General features: G+C 48.4%; 1 protein-coding gene across 6 annotated transcripts in view; it reads left to right on the top strand.

Moving 5' to 3' along the window:
• The window catches only part of C3H6orf89 (chromosome 3 C6orf89 homolog), a 39742-nt gene extending 24398 nt beyond the window's left edge, over positions 1-15344 (top strand). For 5 of the 6 annotated variants that reach the window (XM_055571561.1, XM_055571555.1, XM_055571556.1 and 2 more), the window contains 5 exons: positions 1883-2037; positions 2169-2308; positions 3481-3610; positions 6648-6771; positions 9983-15344. In XM_055571561.1, the coding sequence (XP_055427536.1) occupies positions 1883-2037; positions 2169-2308; positions 3481-3610; positions 6648-6771; positions 9983-10077 (644 nt within the window). In that variant the 3' untranslated portion in view covers positions 10078-15344. Of the gene's footprint in view, positions 1-1882; positions 2038-2168; positions 2309-3480; positions 3611-6647; positions 6901-9982 lie in introns of those variants that run through there. The other variant, XM_055571558.1, reaches the window with a different exon arrangement.
• Positions 15345-15996: the final 652 nt, after the last annotated feature.

Here is a 15996-nt window from a genome sequence, read left to right as displayed (position 1 = left end):
GAATATGAAACTCCAGTACTTTGGCCCCCTCATGTGAAGAGTTGACTCATTGGAAAAGACTCTGATGCTGGGAGGGATTAGGGGCAGGAGGAGAAGGGGACGACAGGATGAGATGGCTGGGTGGCATCACTGACTCGATGGACGTGAGTCTGAGTGAACTCTGGAAGTTGGTGATGGACAGGGAGGCCTGGCGTGCTGCAATTCATGGGGTCGCAAAGAGTCAGACACGACTGAGCGACTGATCTGATCTGAAGTTGCATTTGGGGCTTCCCAGGTGGCTCAGTGGTAAAGAACCTGTCTATCAATGCAGGAGACGCAGGAGATGTAGGTTCTATCCCTGGGTTGCGAAGATCTCCTGGAGGAGGGCATGGCAACCCACTCCAGTATTCTTGCCTGGAGAATCCCATGGACAGAGGAGTCTGGTGGGCTGCAATCCGTGCGGTCACAAAGAGTCAGACCCGACTGAATGACTGAACATGATGACTTATGCCTCATTGTATGTCCATTACCTGGAGTTGTGTTTTGACAAGAGTTCATCATATTTGACCTCTAGTAAGGAACATGTGAAAATACTTCAGAAGGGAAAGTAAAAGGGTAACCACAGCCTCAGCGTGCCGCTAAAACAGGTGCCACTGAAGGTTTTTCTGCTGTCCGTGGAGGCTTGCGGTGGTCGCTGTGTGCTCCTCCCGGGGGTGAGAATAGTGGGTGGTGCTGCCTGCAGGAGACACAGGGTCTGTCTGCAGGAGATGCGGGCTCGGGACGCGCTGAGCACATGCACTGCCCTCCCCGGTGAGTGTTCCTTATCCTGCAGACTCCTGCCTTGTGCTCACTACAGAAAATGTTTTGTGTTAAGAGTCAGTTTCCACGTCTGTTTCTTGGCTCAAAGAGCTGATTTCCTTTCAGCCACATTCGATTGTTGTCTTTTGTTCTAGGCTCTCTCCTGATTGGGTTTTCATTGGGTTTTAATCAGAAACCATCTGGTGAAACATTTTGGATTCAAATTAAAGATCTATCACAAACACATAACTCAGAGAACACAGATGAAACCCAGACTGGAACAGAAAGCAAACAAGACATAATGAAATAATATTATGAACAGAATAGTCTCAGAGGGAAGGAACGCAGAGAAAACCAAGAAGGGCTGCATAGAAACAGAGCCAACCCCTCAAAGAAGGACCCACCAGAGTAGGGTGTGGGCGAGCCAGCAAGCTCTCAATCAGAGCCTGAGTGGGGAGTTCTAGTTCTCACCACCCTGCAGTCCTTGGGGCTGGAAGCCACGGTTAGTAGCCCTTTCCCCTCCCCCAAACTGGAACAGAGTGCTGATGAGCAGAGGCCATTTACTTTACTCCACAGATGGGCCCTGAAAAGTCCCGTCTCTCCTCTCCATCCCTTCTCTCTGCACCCATTTCTCACTCTTCATTCCCAGAGCCATCCTGGGCTGGCCTTGTACCTGTGAGCCCAGGGTGTAGGATATCAGAGAAATGCTGGCATCACTGGCAGTGGGACCACCCTGCCTGCCCGCCCCTCCCCCACGTGCTGTAGCCCGTTCAGACCTGTTGGTCACAGGTTAGAAAACTGGGAAACAACTGCATCTCCAACCCCATGTCACAAATACAGCTCCCCAAACTGACTTTAGTTGTTGATTTGACTTTGGAGATACTTGTACGTGTTAAAAAGGATTTCCTCCCCTCTCCACCTCTGTCCCCTAGCTAGGCTCTCTGTTTCCTTCTTGAGGGTTAACTTATTTGATATGTACTATTTCAGCGGTCGCTCGTGGTGATCACTGTGAGCTTTTAAAATTATTATGCCTCTGTGTCTCCATTGCTGGGCCTCCTGGATTCACCTGCTGTATCTGCTTTCTCCACATCCCTTCCTCTCTCAGACTTTGACCCCTGGTGGACAAATGACTGTGAGCAGAATGAGTCGGACCCCACCCCTGCCAACTGCACTGGCTGTGCCCAGAAATTACCCCTCCAGGTGATGCTCCTGGAAGATACCCCAAGGAGATTTGAGAGACTGCATCCTCTAGTGATCAAGGTGCGCAGAAAGGCTGGTTCTCCCACTGCCTTCATAACCCATTAAATGGCTAGAAAACACCAGGCCCTGGGACATTCCTGATAAGTAATTCCGTGTTGTCTTGTTGCACTTTTGTTTTCTGCCTCCCCAAGACGGGACAGTCCCTGTCGACTGAGGGGCTTCAGGATTTTTTGTGCCAGTATCCGGAGGTGACAGAAGGCTTCACTGAAGGGTTTTTCACCAAGTGGTGGCGCTGCTTTCCTGGACGGTGGTTCCCATTTCCGTATCCATGGTGAGTGCGGAAAGGGGCACCCAGCCATGTGTGTGTACAGAAAGAGGGCAGACCAAATGTCAAAATGGTACTAATTACTGCCGAGACCCTGCCATGCCCGGCACTGTGTAAACTTCACAGCACACCCTCCAAGTCAAGTGATAACTCTAGAGCACAGTGTGGAAAAACTGATGGAGAGAAGGAGATGAGCTGAAGAGGTGTGTCAAGAGGGGCGTCACCGTGGTGGACACTGAGATTGCCTAATAGAAGCATCACTCACATCTAACTGCAGTGTTTAGCGTTTGCTTTCATGCTGAGTGGGTCCTGAGTGTTGAGGACTGCAGAGAGAGCACAAAGAATAAAAGGGAAGGTTATTTCGTGGCATTTGTTTGTGCCAGGCAGCGTGCCTTGGTGCTTAGTGTCTGTTACTCATTGGAGATGCTCATAATAGCGCTGGGAAGTCGGAATTGTCATTGTCGTTTTTCAGTTCAGGAAAAGTGGGAATCAGAGAGGTTAAGTACTTTGCTTAAGGTCACCCAGCCAACACTGAAACCCGCATCTATCTCCCTGTTCCTTCTCGGGTCTTATAGACGACATGGGCTATTTCTTGGGGGTAACCTTGCTTTCTACAAATAAAAGGAACGCAAGTTTACTTCTAGAATCATTCCAAAGGGAATTAAAACTGCATTTTCAGGCTTTTTGTTGGGTAGTTTCTCTGTTTCTGCCTTTCTTTAAATTTGCTGTTTATTTGCATGATCAAATACTCGGTTTACGAGCTGATACAGGCTTCCCACGTCGTACTGCTCCACTTCAAAAGGGTCATGATTGTTGCCCCCTCCTCCTCCCTTCTCCTCTCTTGCCCTGCCTGCTGTTACTTCAGTCTCTTTGCCAAGAGGGAATGAATGGAGTGTTTCTTTTCTCCCTCTATATGTTGTTTTAGCTGGATTTTATAAACACCCCACCCACACAAGACAAATTGTGGCTGTAGAGTGAGTGTGTGTGTGTGATGTTTCAGTTAATTGATTCAGCATGACTGCTCTTCATGGTCCTAATACTTCCGTTGTTGTCCTGACATCTTTCCCTCTTCACCCACCACCCACAGTTTTCCCACCCTCGCCGAGCTCTCTTTAGCCATGGCGTTGGGCTGGGTTGCCCAGTTTAACTACTTTTTCCCTCTTGTACACATTCTACAGGAGAAGACCGTTGAACAGATCACACATTTTACATGAGCTTTTCCCTGTTTTCACCTATCTGCCGTTTCCAAAAGAAGCCTCCTTGAAAAAATGCTTCCTTCTTCAACCAGAACCTATTGTGGGGAGTAAGGTAGGAAATTCTGAGAAGATTTGGATCTAGAATTTTTCTCGTTTGTTACCTTGGCTGATGTCATAAACAAAGCCTTCCCTGCATGTCAACTTAGAGGGTGACCTGAAGGGTCATCCACAGAATCTGGAGTTCTCTCTTCCTGCTGCTTGCCAACACACCTGCAGTGGCCTGACTTTTTACTGAAGGCATGTTTCCAGAAAGTCTGGTAACTTGCAGATCTATTTCCTGCCCTTAACACCTGGGGGCAAGCTATGTTTCTACATTAAAGGAAGTAGAATCCTCAAGTTTAAAGAGTCCTGAGCATGCAGTCAGACTTCTCTACCTCTAAGTAGAGAGCAGGCAGACTGTGAATGAATAGTGTGTAAATGAACAGTCCAACGTTTCTCATTTTGTGAGAAATTAAATGATTTGCCCAAGGACACAGCAAGTTAGTAAGAGGTCTCACCTCATTCTCCACTCCCAGATTGGCTTTCCCCAGAAATAAATGAGAAGCTTCAGATGGAGAGTAAAAAGGGAGTGCAAAAAGCTTGGGAGCGTGGTTTGGGAACAGAAGGGTTGACAAACACGTGCCTGAGGCAGTGTGTGACGCTGCCTTTTCACCTCCATCCGTGGCCAAGTACCCGGAGCCCACGTTTCTACCTCTGGGGCCAGCAGACTGGGCAGAGCTGTTCTGTGTTTGTGTCTGTTTTCTTTTCTCTGAATTGCTCTTTTATTGAGTCTCAACCCTGAGGAAGCTTTTTGAGTCTGGATTGGTTTGGAATAATTAAAAGGATGAACTTTCCTTTGTTAAAAAATTAAATTTGCTGAACTGCGACCCCTACCAACTCTGGGTTGTGTCTTTAACCTCCTGACACTATTGTTTGGGTCCAAATGTGCTGAATCGTGTTAAAGGAATTTCAAAGCCTTTAAAAAACAATCATTTTGTCTAGAAGTAAGAACGTCTGCCTGCCAGCTGTAGGGTGGAGGTGCTGGGCTCTGGCCTCAGGTTTTAAAGAAGTTTATTCTGCTGCCTTCGGCTAGAACTCGGGGCCCTGGTATGATTTCATCTTCATAATTATGATACATGAAAAAATTACGGGTGAGGGCCTTCATCACTGTCTTGGGTTTTCCCACTTGGATCTTAATTTCAGCAGTCTGCCGAACAGGGACACCAGGGAGCCCAGCCAAAGGGGTGAATACAGAGTTCCGCAGACGCTTGTCAGAATCATCTTGTTGTGGTTCTCAAGGATGTTTTTGGAAGGGGAGTGGCCCAAATAGGCAGAAATCCTGAGAGTCTGATTTCTTAGAGCATCTGTTCCCCACCCTGGCCCAGGCTCTCCTTTCTCCACAGCCACGTTACTCCACCCTTGTTCCACATCCCTGGGCCCTGGACTCTGGTAAAGTCATGTGTCTGTGGGCCCAGATTCCAAAAGGCAGCCTTGGGATAGAAGAGAAGCAGTGGGGTCCCGTTGTTGAGAGACCCTGGGGGAAGAGGTGAGGGGCTCCAGGGCCCACTTCACGCACTCCAGGATGTTGCCTTGGGCTGGCCCAGTCCATCCTGTTGTCTGTTTCTCCTCATCCTGAATGTGGAGGAGCGTGGTCCCAGCCCCTCTCAGGCCTGTGTGAAATAGAGATACATCTGCTTAATTTTTGGTCTTCTGGAATTTCTTCCAGACTGCTCGTGACAGGGCTTCTGCCAGTCCCGCAGCTGCGCACACTCGTCCTCCTGCACTACAGCAGCAGCAGCGGTGGCCCGAAGCATTGCCATGGACACCGAGCATGGCCAGGGCCTGTGCGGAGCAGTGGGGAGGCCAGGGTTGGGAGGCAAGAGAGGCCAGGGCCACATTCTCGGGCTTGGAGGACCCAAATGGTAGGGAAAGACAGGACATGGCCTAAGGAGTCAGACTTCTGACTCCTGCTTTGTAAGGGCGCATAAGGGTTTGGGGTTTTCTCTTGCCATCTAGACAGGAAGAGAAGTCTGACCAAGAGCACCCTATCCCTTTGTTTCTATTCCCTGCCCCTCCCAAACCCCAGGCACACAGCAGGTTGCACTTAATGCTTGCTGGAAGCAGGACTGATTCCCTGATGGTTCAATGGTAGGGAATCCACCTGCCGATGCAGGAGATGCCAGCTTGTTCTCTGGGTCAGGAAGATCCCCTGGAGGAGGAAATGGCAACCCACTCCAGTATTCTTGCCTGGAAAACTCCATGGATGGAGGAGCCTGGCGACTACAGTCCATATGCCCTCAGAGAGCTGTAGTTACCCGTGCAGTTGTACATCCTTAGCTTTCAAAATCAGAGGCTGATCTTACTGTTATTAGTCCTTAATCAGTAGCGTCATGTATCTGCTCACCTGGGTCTTGCCAAAAAATTGTAAACTTGAACTTGCTGCTGTCCGATTCTCTTGAAAAGTCTGACAGTAAGAAATAATATTCCACAGACTATTGCCCAGAGGATATGCAGACTGTCTGTCTGAATCAAACCAGACCCTCAGATGACTGCATATTTAGACCACCGCATGTTGGCCTCTGCGAGACTTTTGTTAAAATACAATTAAATATTTTGCCTATGACCTACTTGGAAACTATGGCTAGAAATTGTGAATTATGAAACTTGAGCCATTTCTGCTACAGGGCTGACATTGCAGATGTTGCCTACAAAACTACACAATGTCTCTTTAAGAAAAACCCTAGAAGAGATCTTACCATGGCACTTCCCTGACAGTCCAGTGGTTAAGACCCTGAGCTTCCATGGCAGAGAATGCAGATTTGAACTCTGGTTGGGAGCTAAAATCCCCCATGCCCCCTTGACATGGCCAAAAAAAAAAAATAGAAATCTTTCCTTAGACTCAGTACGGGGAGATGCCATGCTTAGCAGAAACTAATTTGTTTTTTGTCTTTCGAACAAAATTGTGAGTTTTATTCTTGGTTCTGTCTTCCTCTTTGCTTAGACTGCTAGGAAACCCAGAGCCACACGTATAAGAGTTTTTGTCTGCTCCTCTCCCACGCCCCAGGATTTGACTTGGTTTTCCTTCCCTTCCCCCGTGTCCTTTCCTCCAGATGCACAGGATGCATGACCTGTTCACCATCGGCAGCGGGGAGGCCATGCTGCAGCTCCTCCCGCCCTTCCAGTGCCGCAGCCACTGCCAGTCCGTGGCGATGCCGCTGGAGCCAGGCGACATCGGTATGTGGAGCCCCCAGAGGGCAGGGGCAGCCACAGGGTCTTTTTAGTTTTTAACTCAAAAAAGCATTCTAAAAATTAAATATTGCCTTTACAAATATTTATTAAAGTCAAAAATAGCTTTTTTTATTAGCAAGGTCAATTATTTATGCTTAGGTGTAATGATAAGTAATTACTGAGAAAATGTAGCAAAGAGAAGTGGGTCATATGCACATTTAGAATGCATGTGTCCATTGGCTTTAGAGATTTCAAATTAGGAGGAATTATTATGGAAAATATTCAGAGCAATACTTTCTTGTCAGATAAGGAAATTGAGACCAAGAGAGGAGAGGTGACCATTCCAAGGCCCAACCGTCAGTTAGGCAAAGCATCAGTTTTAAGTGACTCCTTTTACACAGACAAGCCAGAGGAGGTCCTATTCAGATTTGATGAAACCCTTTCTGTGCCCAGTTTGCTAGTAAAACAATTCAGGCAGTATGTAAGGGCAACAGCCACACAAGGAAATACTACCTTCCTTGTGGATCCCACAGTCTGGTCACAGCCTCACAGTCATGACCCACCCTTGGCTCCATGATTTCCTGACTGTGACTTGTTCTGTGCCTTAACCATCTAAAAATTGGTTCCGAAGAAACAGACTTGAATGAACCACTGTCAGTTTGACAATAGAACTGTCTTGGCAGAAGCAAAATAAATTAACAAGCATCACCATTGCCCTTCTTGTTTTTCTTGCCTCACAAAACCTAGGGGAGCCCTGACTCCCTGACAGAGCCCAGACTGATTTTCCAGTTTATTTCTTTTTAGTTTTTCTATTTGGAAGACCCCGGTCCCTAGAAACCTCTCACCTCACTTGGAGGTAGGGTGCATACTGAAAACTGCCAAACTTTAATCCAAGTTTCATAACTTTTATTTCAATTTAAAAATGAAAACAATGCACAAATTAAGCATTTAGCTGATAATGGAGCACAGCTGGCCTGGCCCTTGAGGATTACTGCAAGAAAAGAGGATTCTTGTGTGGAAGTTCCTCCAAACCCGTCGTTCTGTAGTGCAGTGATGCTGCACAAGTCTGTATGGCATTCTGGTTTTGGAATGTGTAGCTGTGCTTGAAAAAGTTTCTGTTTTATGTTCTACAAATGCCTGACAGTTCAGACAGCTACAGAAACACTTTCGTTATCCAAATTCCAGGTTTTCAGCTCCCACAAGCATCCCGAGTGCCAATTATAGAATTAAGGAAAAAAGGAAGAAAAAAAGATGCGTGACTTTTTTTTGGGGGGCAGTGATCAAAGAAGCTTTGATTGTTTGATCAAAGGCTGGTGTGGCTGGTCCAGAATGGCCCAGAACCCAGAGACTGGTCCTTGTCGTTCTGTGACAGCTTGCTGACTGGAGGGGGGAAAGGAGCCCTGTGCTTGGCAGTGTCCGTGAAGGGCAGAACGTGATAGGAACGTGGAGAAGGGGTGGAGGCTGATGAGAGCCAGGGAAGAGGGCAAGTCAGGAGAAGGCTGGGGGTGGGGAGCGCTGGGGAGGACAGTGGACTCGGGAAGCGGCGGCAGAAACAGAAGCAATGGCTGCAGCTGCCGCAGGGAAAAATGAGGACAGAAAGGCAGACCCTGACAGTGGACGAGAGTAACTTTAGTGGCTGTAAAACAGATGGCCGCTCCTGCACCTCAGAGACCCTCAAGAATAGCACCATGTCAAGCAGATTCTGTGTTTTTTGACAAAATAAGCATTTTCCCATGATGGCTGGATTCAGAGGGCAGTGCTCACGATCACCAGAAAACCCATGACGGACGGCATTTTCAAGAGTGACGTGGGTGTCAAGCGTCAGAGGCTAACACTGCTAAGCCCATGTTACCTGCCGTGATGGTACAGTCATGGCTCATAGTGACCCTTCTTGAGTCACCAAACAGAGGTTACATTCCATTCAGTGCTCCCAGTTTAAAGATGAGTGGTGTATATCCTTCTCTAGAAAATTTTTCATCAGGAAGTTACTGATGTATTAAAGTTTTTAAATTTTACCTTTCTAGTCCATTCCTAGATATCATTGCTCAAATGATACAGGTCATGACTCTAGGGTTCGTAAAACAGCCCCTGGGAAGGACCCTTGGCAAATAGGGCTCTTGAGTCACCGACTTTGGGAAATGCCTGTCTTGTTGAAACACGGTACACATTAGTGTACAACAGGCTCTGAAAAGCCCTGGAGGGATCTGGTGTTTTTAAAACTTACTTGACCACAGAACCCTTTTTTCCCTGCACTGTCTTATAGGGTGCTACTGTTTGCAGAATACAATTTAGGAAGTATTGGTTTGGGTTAATCTGGATGTTCTATAATGAGACCATGTTGTGTATAACCTCAGGAGAATTGGACAGGGCGCCCTGGCCTCCCTTAGAACCCATCCTGTCTTTTTGCTGAAAAAAAATTACCCTGAGAATTGATGCTCCATATCAACCTTATCTGGGGCTTCCCTGGTGGCTCAGTGGTAAAAAATCTGCCTGCAGTGCAGAAGCCTCAGGAGATGCGGATTTGATCCCTGGGTCAGGAAGTTCCCCTTGAGGAACCCCTGGATGAGTATGGCAACCCACTCCAGTATTCTTGCCTGGAGAATCCCATGGACACAGGAGCCTGATGGGCTACAGTCTGTGGGGTTGCAAAGAGTCGGACACAACTGAGTGACTTAGCACACACACATGCACATCAGCCTTATCTAGGGCTTCCCAGGTGGCGCTAGTGGTAAAGAACCCGCCTGCCAATGCAGGAGACGTAAGAGCTGCAAGTTCGATCCATGGGTTGGGATGATCCCCTGGAGGAGGGCATGGCAACTCACTCCAGTATCCTTACCTGGAGAATCCCATGGACACGGGAGCCTGGGGGACTACAGTCTATAGGGTCACACAGAGTCGGACACAGATGAAGCCACTTAGCACACACAGATGCATCAGCCGTATCTAGAACATCCTGCTTTTGTAAACCTGCTGAACTGTGATTCACAGTTACCCAGGTGAGGGGTGACGCTGAAACACTTTGGTTCATGGTTGGATGAACCCATATGATAGCTGGGGACACTTATGCTAGGAAGAGCTCACAGACCTCCAGAGCAGGAATGGCCTCTGTGCCTGTAGGTGAATCTGAGGGCAGCTCTGCAGAACCGCCTAGCTCGTGCCCACAAGTCGGCCCAGTCCCTACCACTCACACGCTTTCCTGTCGCTGTCTCCCTTCAAGGCTACGCTGGTGCCACCCACTGGAAGGTCTACATTATAGCCAGAGGGGTCCAGCCTTTGGTTGTCTGCGATGGAACCACCCTGTCAGAGCTATAGGACACAGATCTAAAGGAACAGCTTTGAGAGCTGAAGACCAGATCGAAAGGGGGAGAGTAAAAACAAAAAACGATGAAACCACTTTCCAGGGGTTGGTTACTTAGTCACCTGCCCCGTGCATGCATGTGTGAGCCAGTTGTGTGCTGGAGGCAAAGGCCGGAGCCTGGGCCTCCCAACTCTTCCAGCCCAGCCACTTGGCCAGGACTCCGCCACCCATACCCGTCTATGAGAGACGGGCCTCTTCCCAGCCCCTTGGCACCAAAGCCTTGAGGCTGCCTTCAGGCAGGGAGCAGGGTTGGTGCCCTCCCTCACTTGCATGGCATGATCCTCTCTGCTGGCTCCTGGCCATGAGAGGGCAGTCAGCAGGTCCTGACTTCAGCGCCATCCTCTGCCAGGTGGGCCTGCCTGTCCCATCTCCCTGGTAACACCACCCTGTACATCTTTTGGAAAGCCACGGATGGTTAAAGAAGTCATGGCAGTTTCCCAAGCACAGTGGAATATCGAACCAGTGAAAAGGATCAAATAACCTCAAACTGCACTCGAGAAGTGCACTTCTTTCCCAAGTGCGCGTGGCTCTCGGAGTCTCCGGTGCCAGGTCAGAGCCTGATTATAATTGAAGCGGTCATTCCTAAGGTAATACCTTCCTCCATTCGGTCAGGTTCTCAGTCTCTCCCTCCCTCCCTGCTCCCTCGCCTGTCTGGCTGGCTTCTCAGCAGTTGGGCTCCCAGCACCCCTCCCTTGGCCCAACCAGAGCCCTTTACTGCTGAGGCAGCACTGCTCTCATCAGCCGTGTTGCTTTTACCAAATGTCTTCAGAAGGGGGTGAGTTAAGAGTGCTGGCCCGGGGAGAGGGCACCTCCCTGGGTTTGATCTTTAGGGTCCGACTTTCTGCCGAGAAGATGTTTTACAGATGTGTCAAAGTGATGTTGTCACGTGGCTAGGGAAGGAACTCCAGACGCAAAGTGCTGGTCAGCTGGGCGTGCGACTGTGCAGCTCTCTGTCTTGAAATGATTTCTCTCTCTGTACTGGGAACCAAGGCAAGGTGTTTTTAATTCTTATGAAAATACAAAACCGTGTTCCTTTTGATTGGATGATTCGCTCTGCTCATTGTTTTCCCCAAATGCTTTTTGTATGTATTAAGTGTACAAATAAGGACACTCTTTTTTTGTTTCCTTTCCCCCTTTATTATTCCTTTATTGACTTTGTTAAATATCTGGCCTCTGATCATGCCATTGCCAAGCTGAAGGAAAAGAGGCAGACCACGCTACAGCCTCTGGTTCTAAACTTCAGAAATCAGACAGATAGTGGAGGTGTCATCTGTGTTGAATTACGGACTAGAGGCAGACAGTGGTGGGGGAAGAGGATGGGACTCACTGTGGGGTCCTCGTCATCCTTTGGAGGCACCCCTGCACCTTGTCCCAGGCCCTCTTTCTCTACACATCTCATGAGCGTCAGTGAGGATCAGTGTGTGCTTGAATGGCCTGTTTAGGGGCTTGTAAAGGACAGGGAGGGTTCACATCGCTCAGAGCCTCCTCCACGGACCTGAGTGAAAGTAGGATGAACTGTACCTGAGGGAATTTTTGCTTAAAAGAATCAGTACCATGTGTGCAGTAATACAGGAAAAACAAAACTTCATGTCCGTATAAAAGGCACGCTGCTAAGCAGTTACAATTTAAGAGGTTTTAAATCAGAGGGACCATTCGGAGGCCAACTTTGTGCATACTTTTAGAGCCTTTGCAATGTCCTTGCCCCTGGTGATATGTAAACAAGTTCTTTAGAGGTCTCTCAGAGTTCTCTTAAATTAGGACTTTTGGGTTAACAAAAGAGAGGGTTCCTTAGGAGCAAAGCAACTGTTTTGGTGATCCAAATTCCCCATTTTACTCCAGCCCTTCACACCTTAAATGATCATAAAAATGCCATCAAGGTGTTCCTTCCCCATTTTACTACAGCCCTTCACACCTTAAATGATCATAAAATGCCCTCTTCAACTCAAAACTGAACTAGCCTTGTGTGTGTGTTGCTGTTCTGAGGCCTTCTGTGGGAGGTCCCCAGAGCTGTCAGCTGTCTTCAACAAAGAATGGTCTGGCAGCAGATAAGTAGAAACTTTCCGTGTGTACACTACTCATTTTACTTAAAATCTGTCCAGTTCAGAATTGAATATAGATTTATGTTAGGGGTGAAATTCTTCAAAGAAGGTTTTTTAAGTAATGTACCTTCTTCTCAAGGTAATTCTGAAAAGCAGAATCTACCACTGACTGGTCAGTGGTCAGTGAGTAACCAGCTAGTTCCTTTCCAGTTACCCAAGGCTTTGTGTGAGGGTGGCGCGGGGTCACCCCTGCTCACCTCGCTCTCAGCTCCTCCGTGGAAGCAGCAAAAGTTCCTCCACATGACCCAGTGTGGGAAGGAGGCTCATGAAGATGAGGAAGCAGGGTCAGGGGGCTGGTGGAGCCATGGAAACCCCCGTGTCTACCACCACCCTAAGAACAGTCACAGGGCTTGCTTGAAACAGAGGGCCTTGCTCCCAAGTTTGTTGAGTGTTTACCAAGAGGTGACATGGCAGTGAAACTCATGTACTGCATTTCTCTGGGGAGAAGTCAGCTCTCTGGGGAGAAAGGCTGCTTTGGCCCCAGTTTGAGGCATTATATCCAGGTGTCCTGAGGTCCCCAAGAGTCGGATGTTGAAAAGAACACTACCCCTGTCCTGGTTCATGAAGAACATAAGTAGAACTTACCCTCTCCCCACTCTCAATTTGTTCAGCAGGAGGAGAGAGTAAAGTAACCATGGTTTATGAAAACAGAATCTGCCTCTTTGGTGAAATACAAAAGAGTCTATGAAATAGACAAATTTGGGGTCATTTCTGAGAGAAAGACATAGTAATGTTTCTTAATAATGAAATAGTCTGTTCCAGCTTCAGAGTGTCTGGGTACGCGTGATCTCCTCTGATCTTTGCCCAGTCCTGTGAAGCAGCTATGAGAGCCTCATTTACAAGTAAAGAAACTGGGGCTGAGGACAGTTCCTTTGTCGGCGGCTGATGGCTGGCTCCACAGCAGTGTCTTCCTGCGCCAGTGCAGAGTGGTGCCCAGGAGGAAAGCCGTGGGTCTAGCTGACTCTAGTGTGCCCAGCTGAGCGGGAGAACCTAGGGGCAGGGTCAGCAAGCCAGGAGCTCTTCAGGGTTTGTTTTCAAAACTGTTTGAGACAGAAATGGACAGAAGCTAACAGATGACTTCTATAAAAAGCCCTTCCCTCGTCCCCATCTGAAAGCGCTTTTTAGGAGTGAATGTTCCAGCCATTTTCCCATCATCGCAAGTTTCCAGATGTGTGACCAGCAGAGGGACTCAGCCCAATTCCAGTTGTGGGTCCCCTTGGAGTTTGCATCACTTGTTTTTTTAGTTCGTGGTTTTCTATTCCCTTCTTCCAAAACCCAGCATAGGCCTCGGTGTAGGAGCAATTTTAAAACAAAATAATTCCTTAGTTGCAGGTGATGGCCTCAATCATTTTATGTTTTTTATATAGGCAGTGTTCTTTTTTTTTTTTTTTTTTGGCTGCACCACATAGGGTGTGGGATCTTAGTAGCCTGACCAGGGATTGAACCCACATTCCCTGCACTGGGAGCACAGAGTCTTAACCACTGGACCACCGGAAGTCCCTCAGTCATTTTAATACAGTCTGGATGCAGTTTTGCTCATTAGCCAGCGGCTTCCATAGTGAAAATTGAAACCCTCAGAGTAGACGTTTGCTTCTCATGTAATCCTCACCCAGCAGGCGGCCAGGTTGTAGAGGAAAGAGACTAGTGCAGGGAGAGAGTCGATCTTGTCTACCTTTCGAGAATCAGTTCTTAAACAGGAATATTTTAGACTTTTAAGTTTTCCTATCGCTAGAAGACAGACTCTCCTGACTTATAAGTTCCACACTCATTAACTTCCCCTTTTCAGCTTTTTCACCCACTAAAATTGGTTGGAGGAAGGGAGTGCCAGAGATGTGCTTTAACATAGCATTTTGGTTTGAGAGTCTCTCCACGTTCGTACCCACGGATATCGGGTCCAGAGCTGATGCACCTCAGGGCCAGGCGGCTAGGCAGGTGAGGTGCTTACAGAGCGAGCTCTGTCACAAATGGAAAGTTTGTGCTCTGTCGCCATCAGCCTCTCCATATCCAGCAGCTGCTTCTGCAGAAGCATCTCAGAGAAGATGGACAGGTGGTCTCCCTCGTGCACCACATCTGAGTCTACCCGCCCTGGGCGCGGCGTGGCTCCTAAGTGCTGGCCCTAGTGAGAAGCCCTCCAGCCAGCTCGTCTGTCGTCCAGGTTGCTTTGCGTCTGGTTTTCCTGCCCAGCATAATTTCAGCATTAGAGCTAACTACACCCATCATGTCTCCCTCTCTGGAGACTGTGAGATGTCCAGATCTTTGCAGAATACTGGAGAGAAGAGATGTTACGAAACTCCTAAGCGGAGGCCTGGAACTGTCCAGACGTGATGGGGCTGCCCACAGGCCACTCCTGCCTTCATGCGTCTGTCTGTCTGTCAGCCAGTGTCAATCCAAGAGTGGGCCATAGCTGCAGACACCCGTGCTGAGAAGGGAAACCAGCTTAGTTTTGAGTTTCAGACAGAAATTGGAGAGTCGGGACATCTGCTTCACGCCAGGCTTAATTTATCTCCTTATCCCTCTCCACGGCTCTGGGGGGGAGGTGAGGTCAGCCTGCAAAGCCACCTTGACCTACAGCTCAACAGGGTCCCAGCCTTCAAGCTTCAGCCCCTCAGAGCACTTCCAGCCATTTCAGGAACAAACACTTACCTGTGAGAGTTGGTGACCAGAACTGGGTGGACACATGTTGTTATTCCCAGAGAAGGCGCAACCTCCGTCATAGATGACCTTCCCTCCAAACTTCTCTCCATAGTCTCATCCTCAGAAAAACGCTAGCCATGGTCTCTTCCTCCTCGTCCTTCCTGTTGCAAGGTCAGTGACAGACGCCTAGGGCGGAAGGGAGTGGGAACTGGGCACTCAGCAAAGTCCTTGCCGCCACCAGGGACGGGATCCAGGATGGCTGCAGTTCCTCTCTAGGGAGCCAGGGGTGGCGGGCCCCGGGGGTTCCCAGTGAGCAGAGGAGTGGACACCTGTCCGAGTGGTCTAAGATGTTACTCTGTGTTCAGTTTGGAATGTTGATTGTAAGTTAATGTACCACAAACTTGTAAAGAATGTATGTACATTAAGGTTTCATGTGACAAAAATTTTTACTTTTTGCAATTAAAAGTGTGTATGTTGGTTGATAAGAACTGGCCTGTACTTGGTGTCATCCTTTGGTGTCCCATTTTCTCTTCTCCTGCAACTTGGAGACTGATAGTCACATCCTACTCCTGAGGCAGGCCTCTGCTGTGGGCCTCCAGGTCACCTGTCCACCCCGGCCTGGGTCCTGTCTCACATCCGCACTGAGCTTTGCACTCGCTCACATTCACAGATGCTTCTTTTACCCCCATTCTAACCCTTTGCCTGCAATGGCTTCTGATCTCCTGTTCAATTCTCAAATTTCAGTCCTCCTGTTAATACCCTCCCCTGTTCTTGCACTTTGCCCAAAATTCAAATGAGACCCTCAACACCTTTTTCCTTCTGCCAGCTGGCTGCACACAGCCCAGGTGCCCTCACAGTGTCGCCTCACCCATGTGTCCTTGGTCCTTGCAGGAGGAAAGCGAGGCCCCCTCACTGGCTGGCGCCCTCGCTAGCTCACCCCCAGGCCCCACGGTTGAGGCCACTTGGGGCACTCTGTTAACTCAGTTGCAGATTTAAGTCATTTTTGTGTGTTCATTCTTTTTTGATAATTTCTTTGTGATATATGCACAATTTTATATAAATGCATAAATGTGGCCATTTCCTATATAGTGTTTAGTATTCTCTCTTTTCTTCAGTTTTTAAAAAAATAATAATTTTTGG

The sequence above is a fragment of the Bubalus kerabau genome, chromosome 3, assembly GCF_029407905.1.
Source record: "Bubalus kerabau isolate K-KA32 ecotype Philippines breed swamp buffalo chromosome 3, PCC_UOA_SB_1v2, whole genome shotgun sequence".
NCBI classification, from domain to species: Eukaryota; Metazoa; Chordata; class Mammalia; order Artiodactyla; family Bovidae; genus Bubalus; species Bubalus kerabau.
This window is presented reverse-complemented; position numbering and strand designations above follow the sequence as displayed.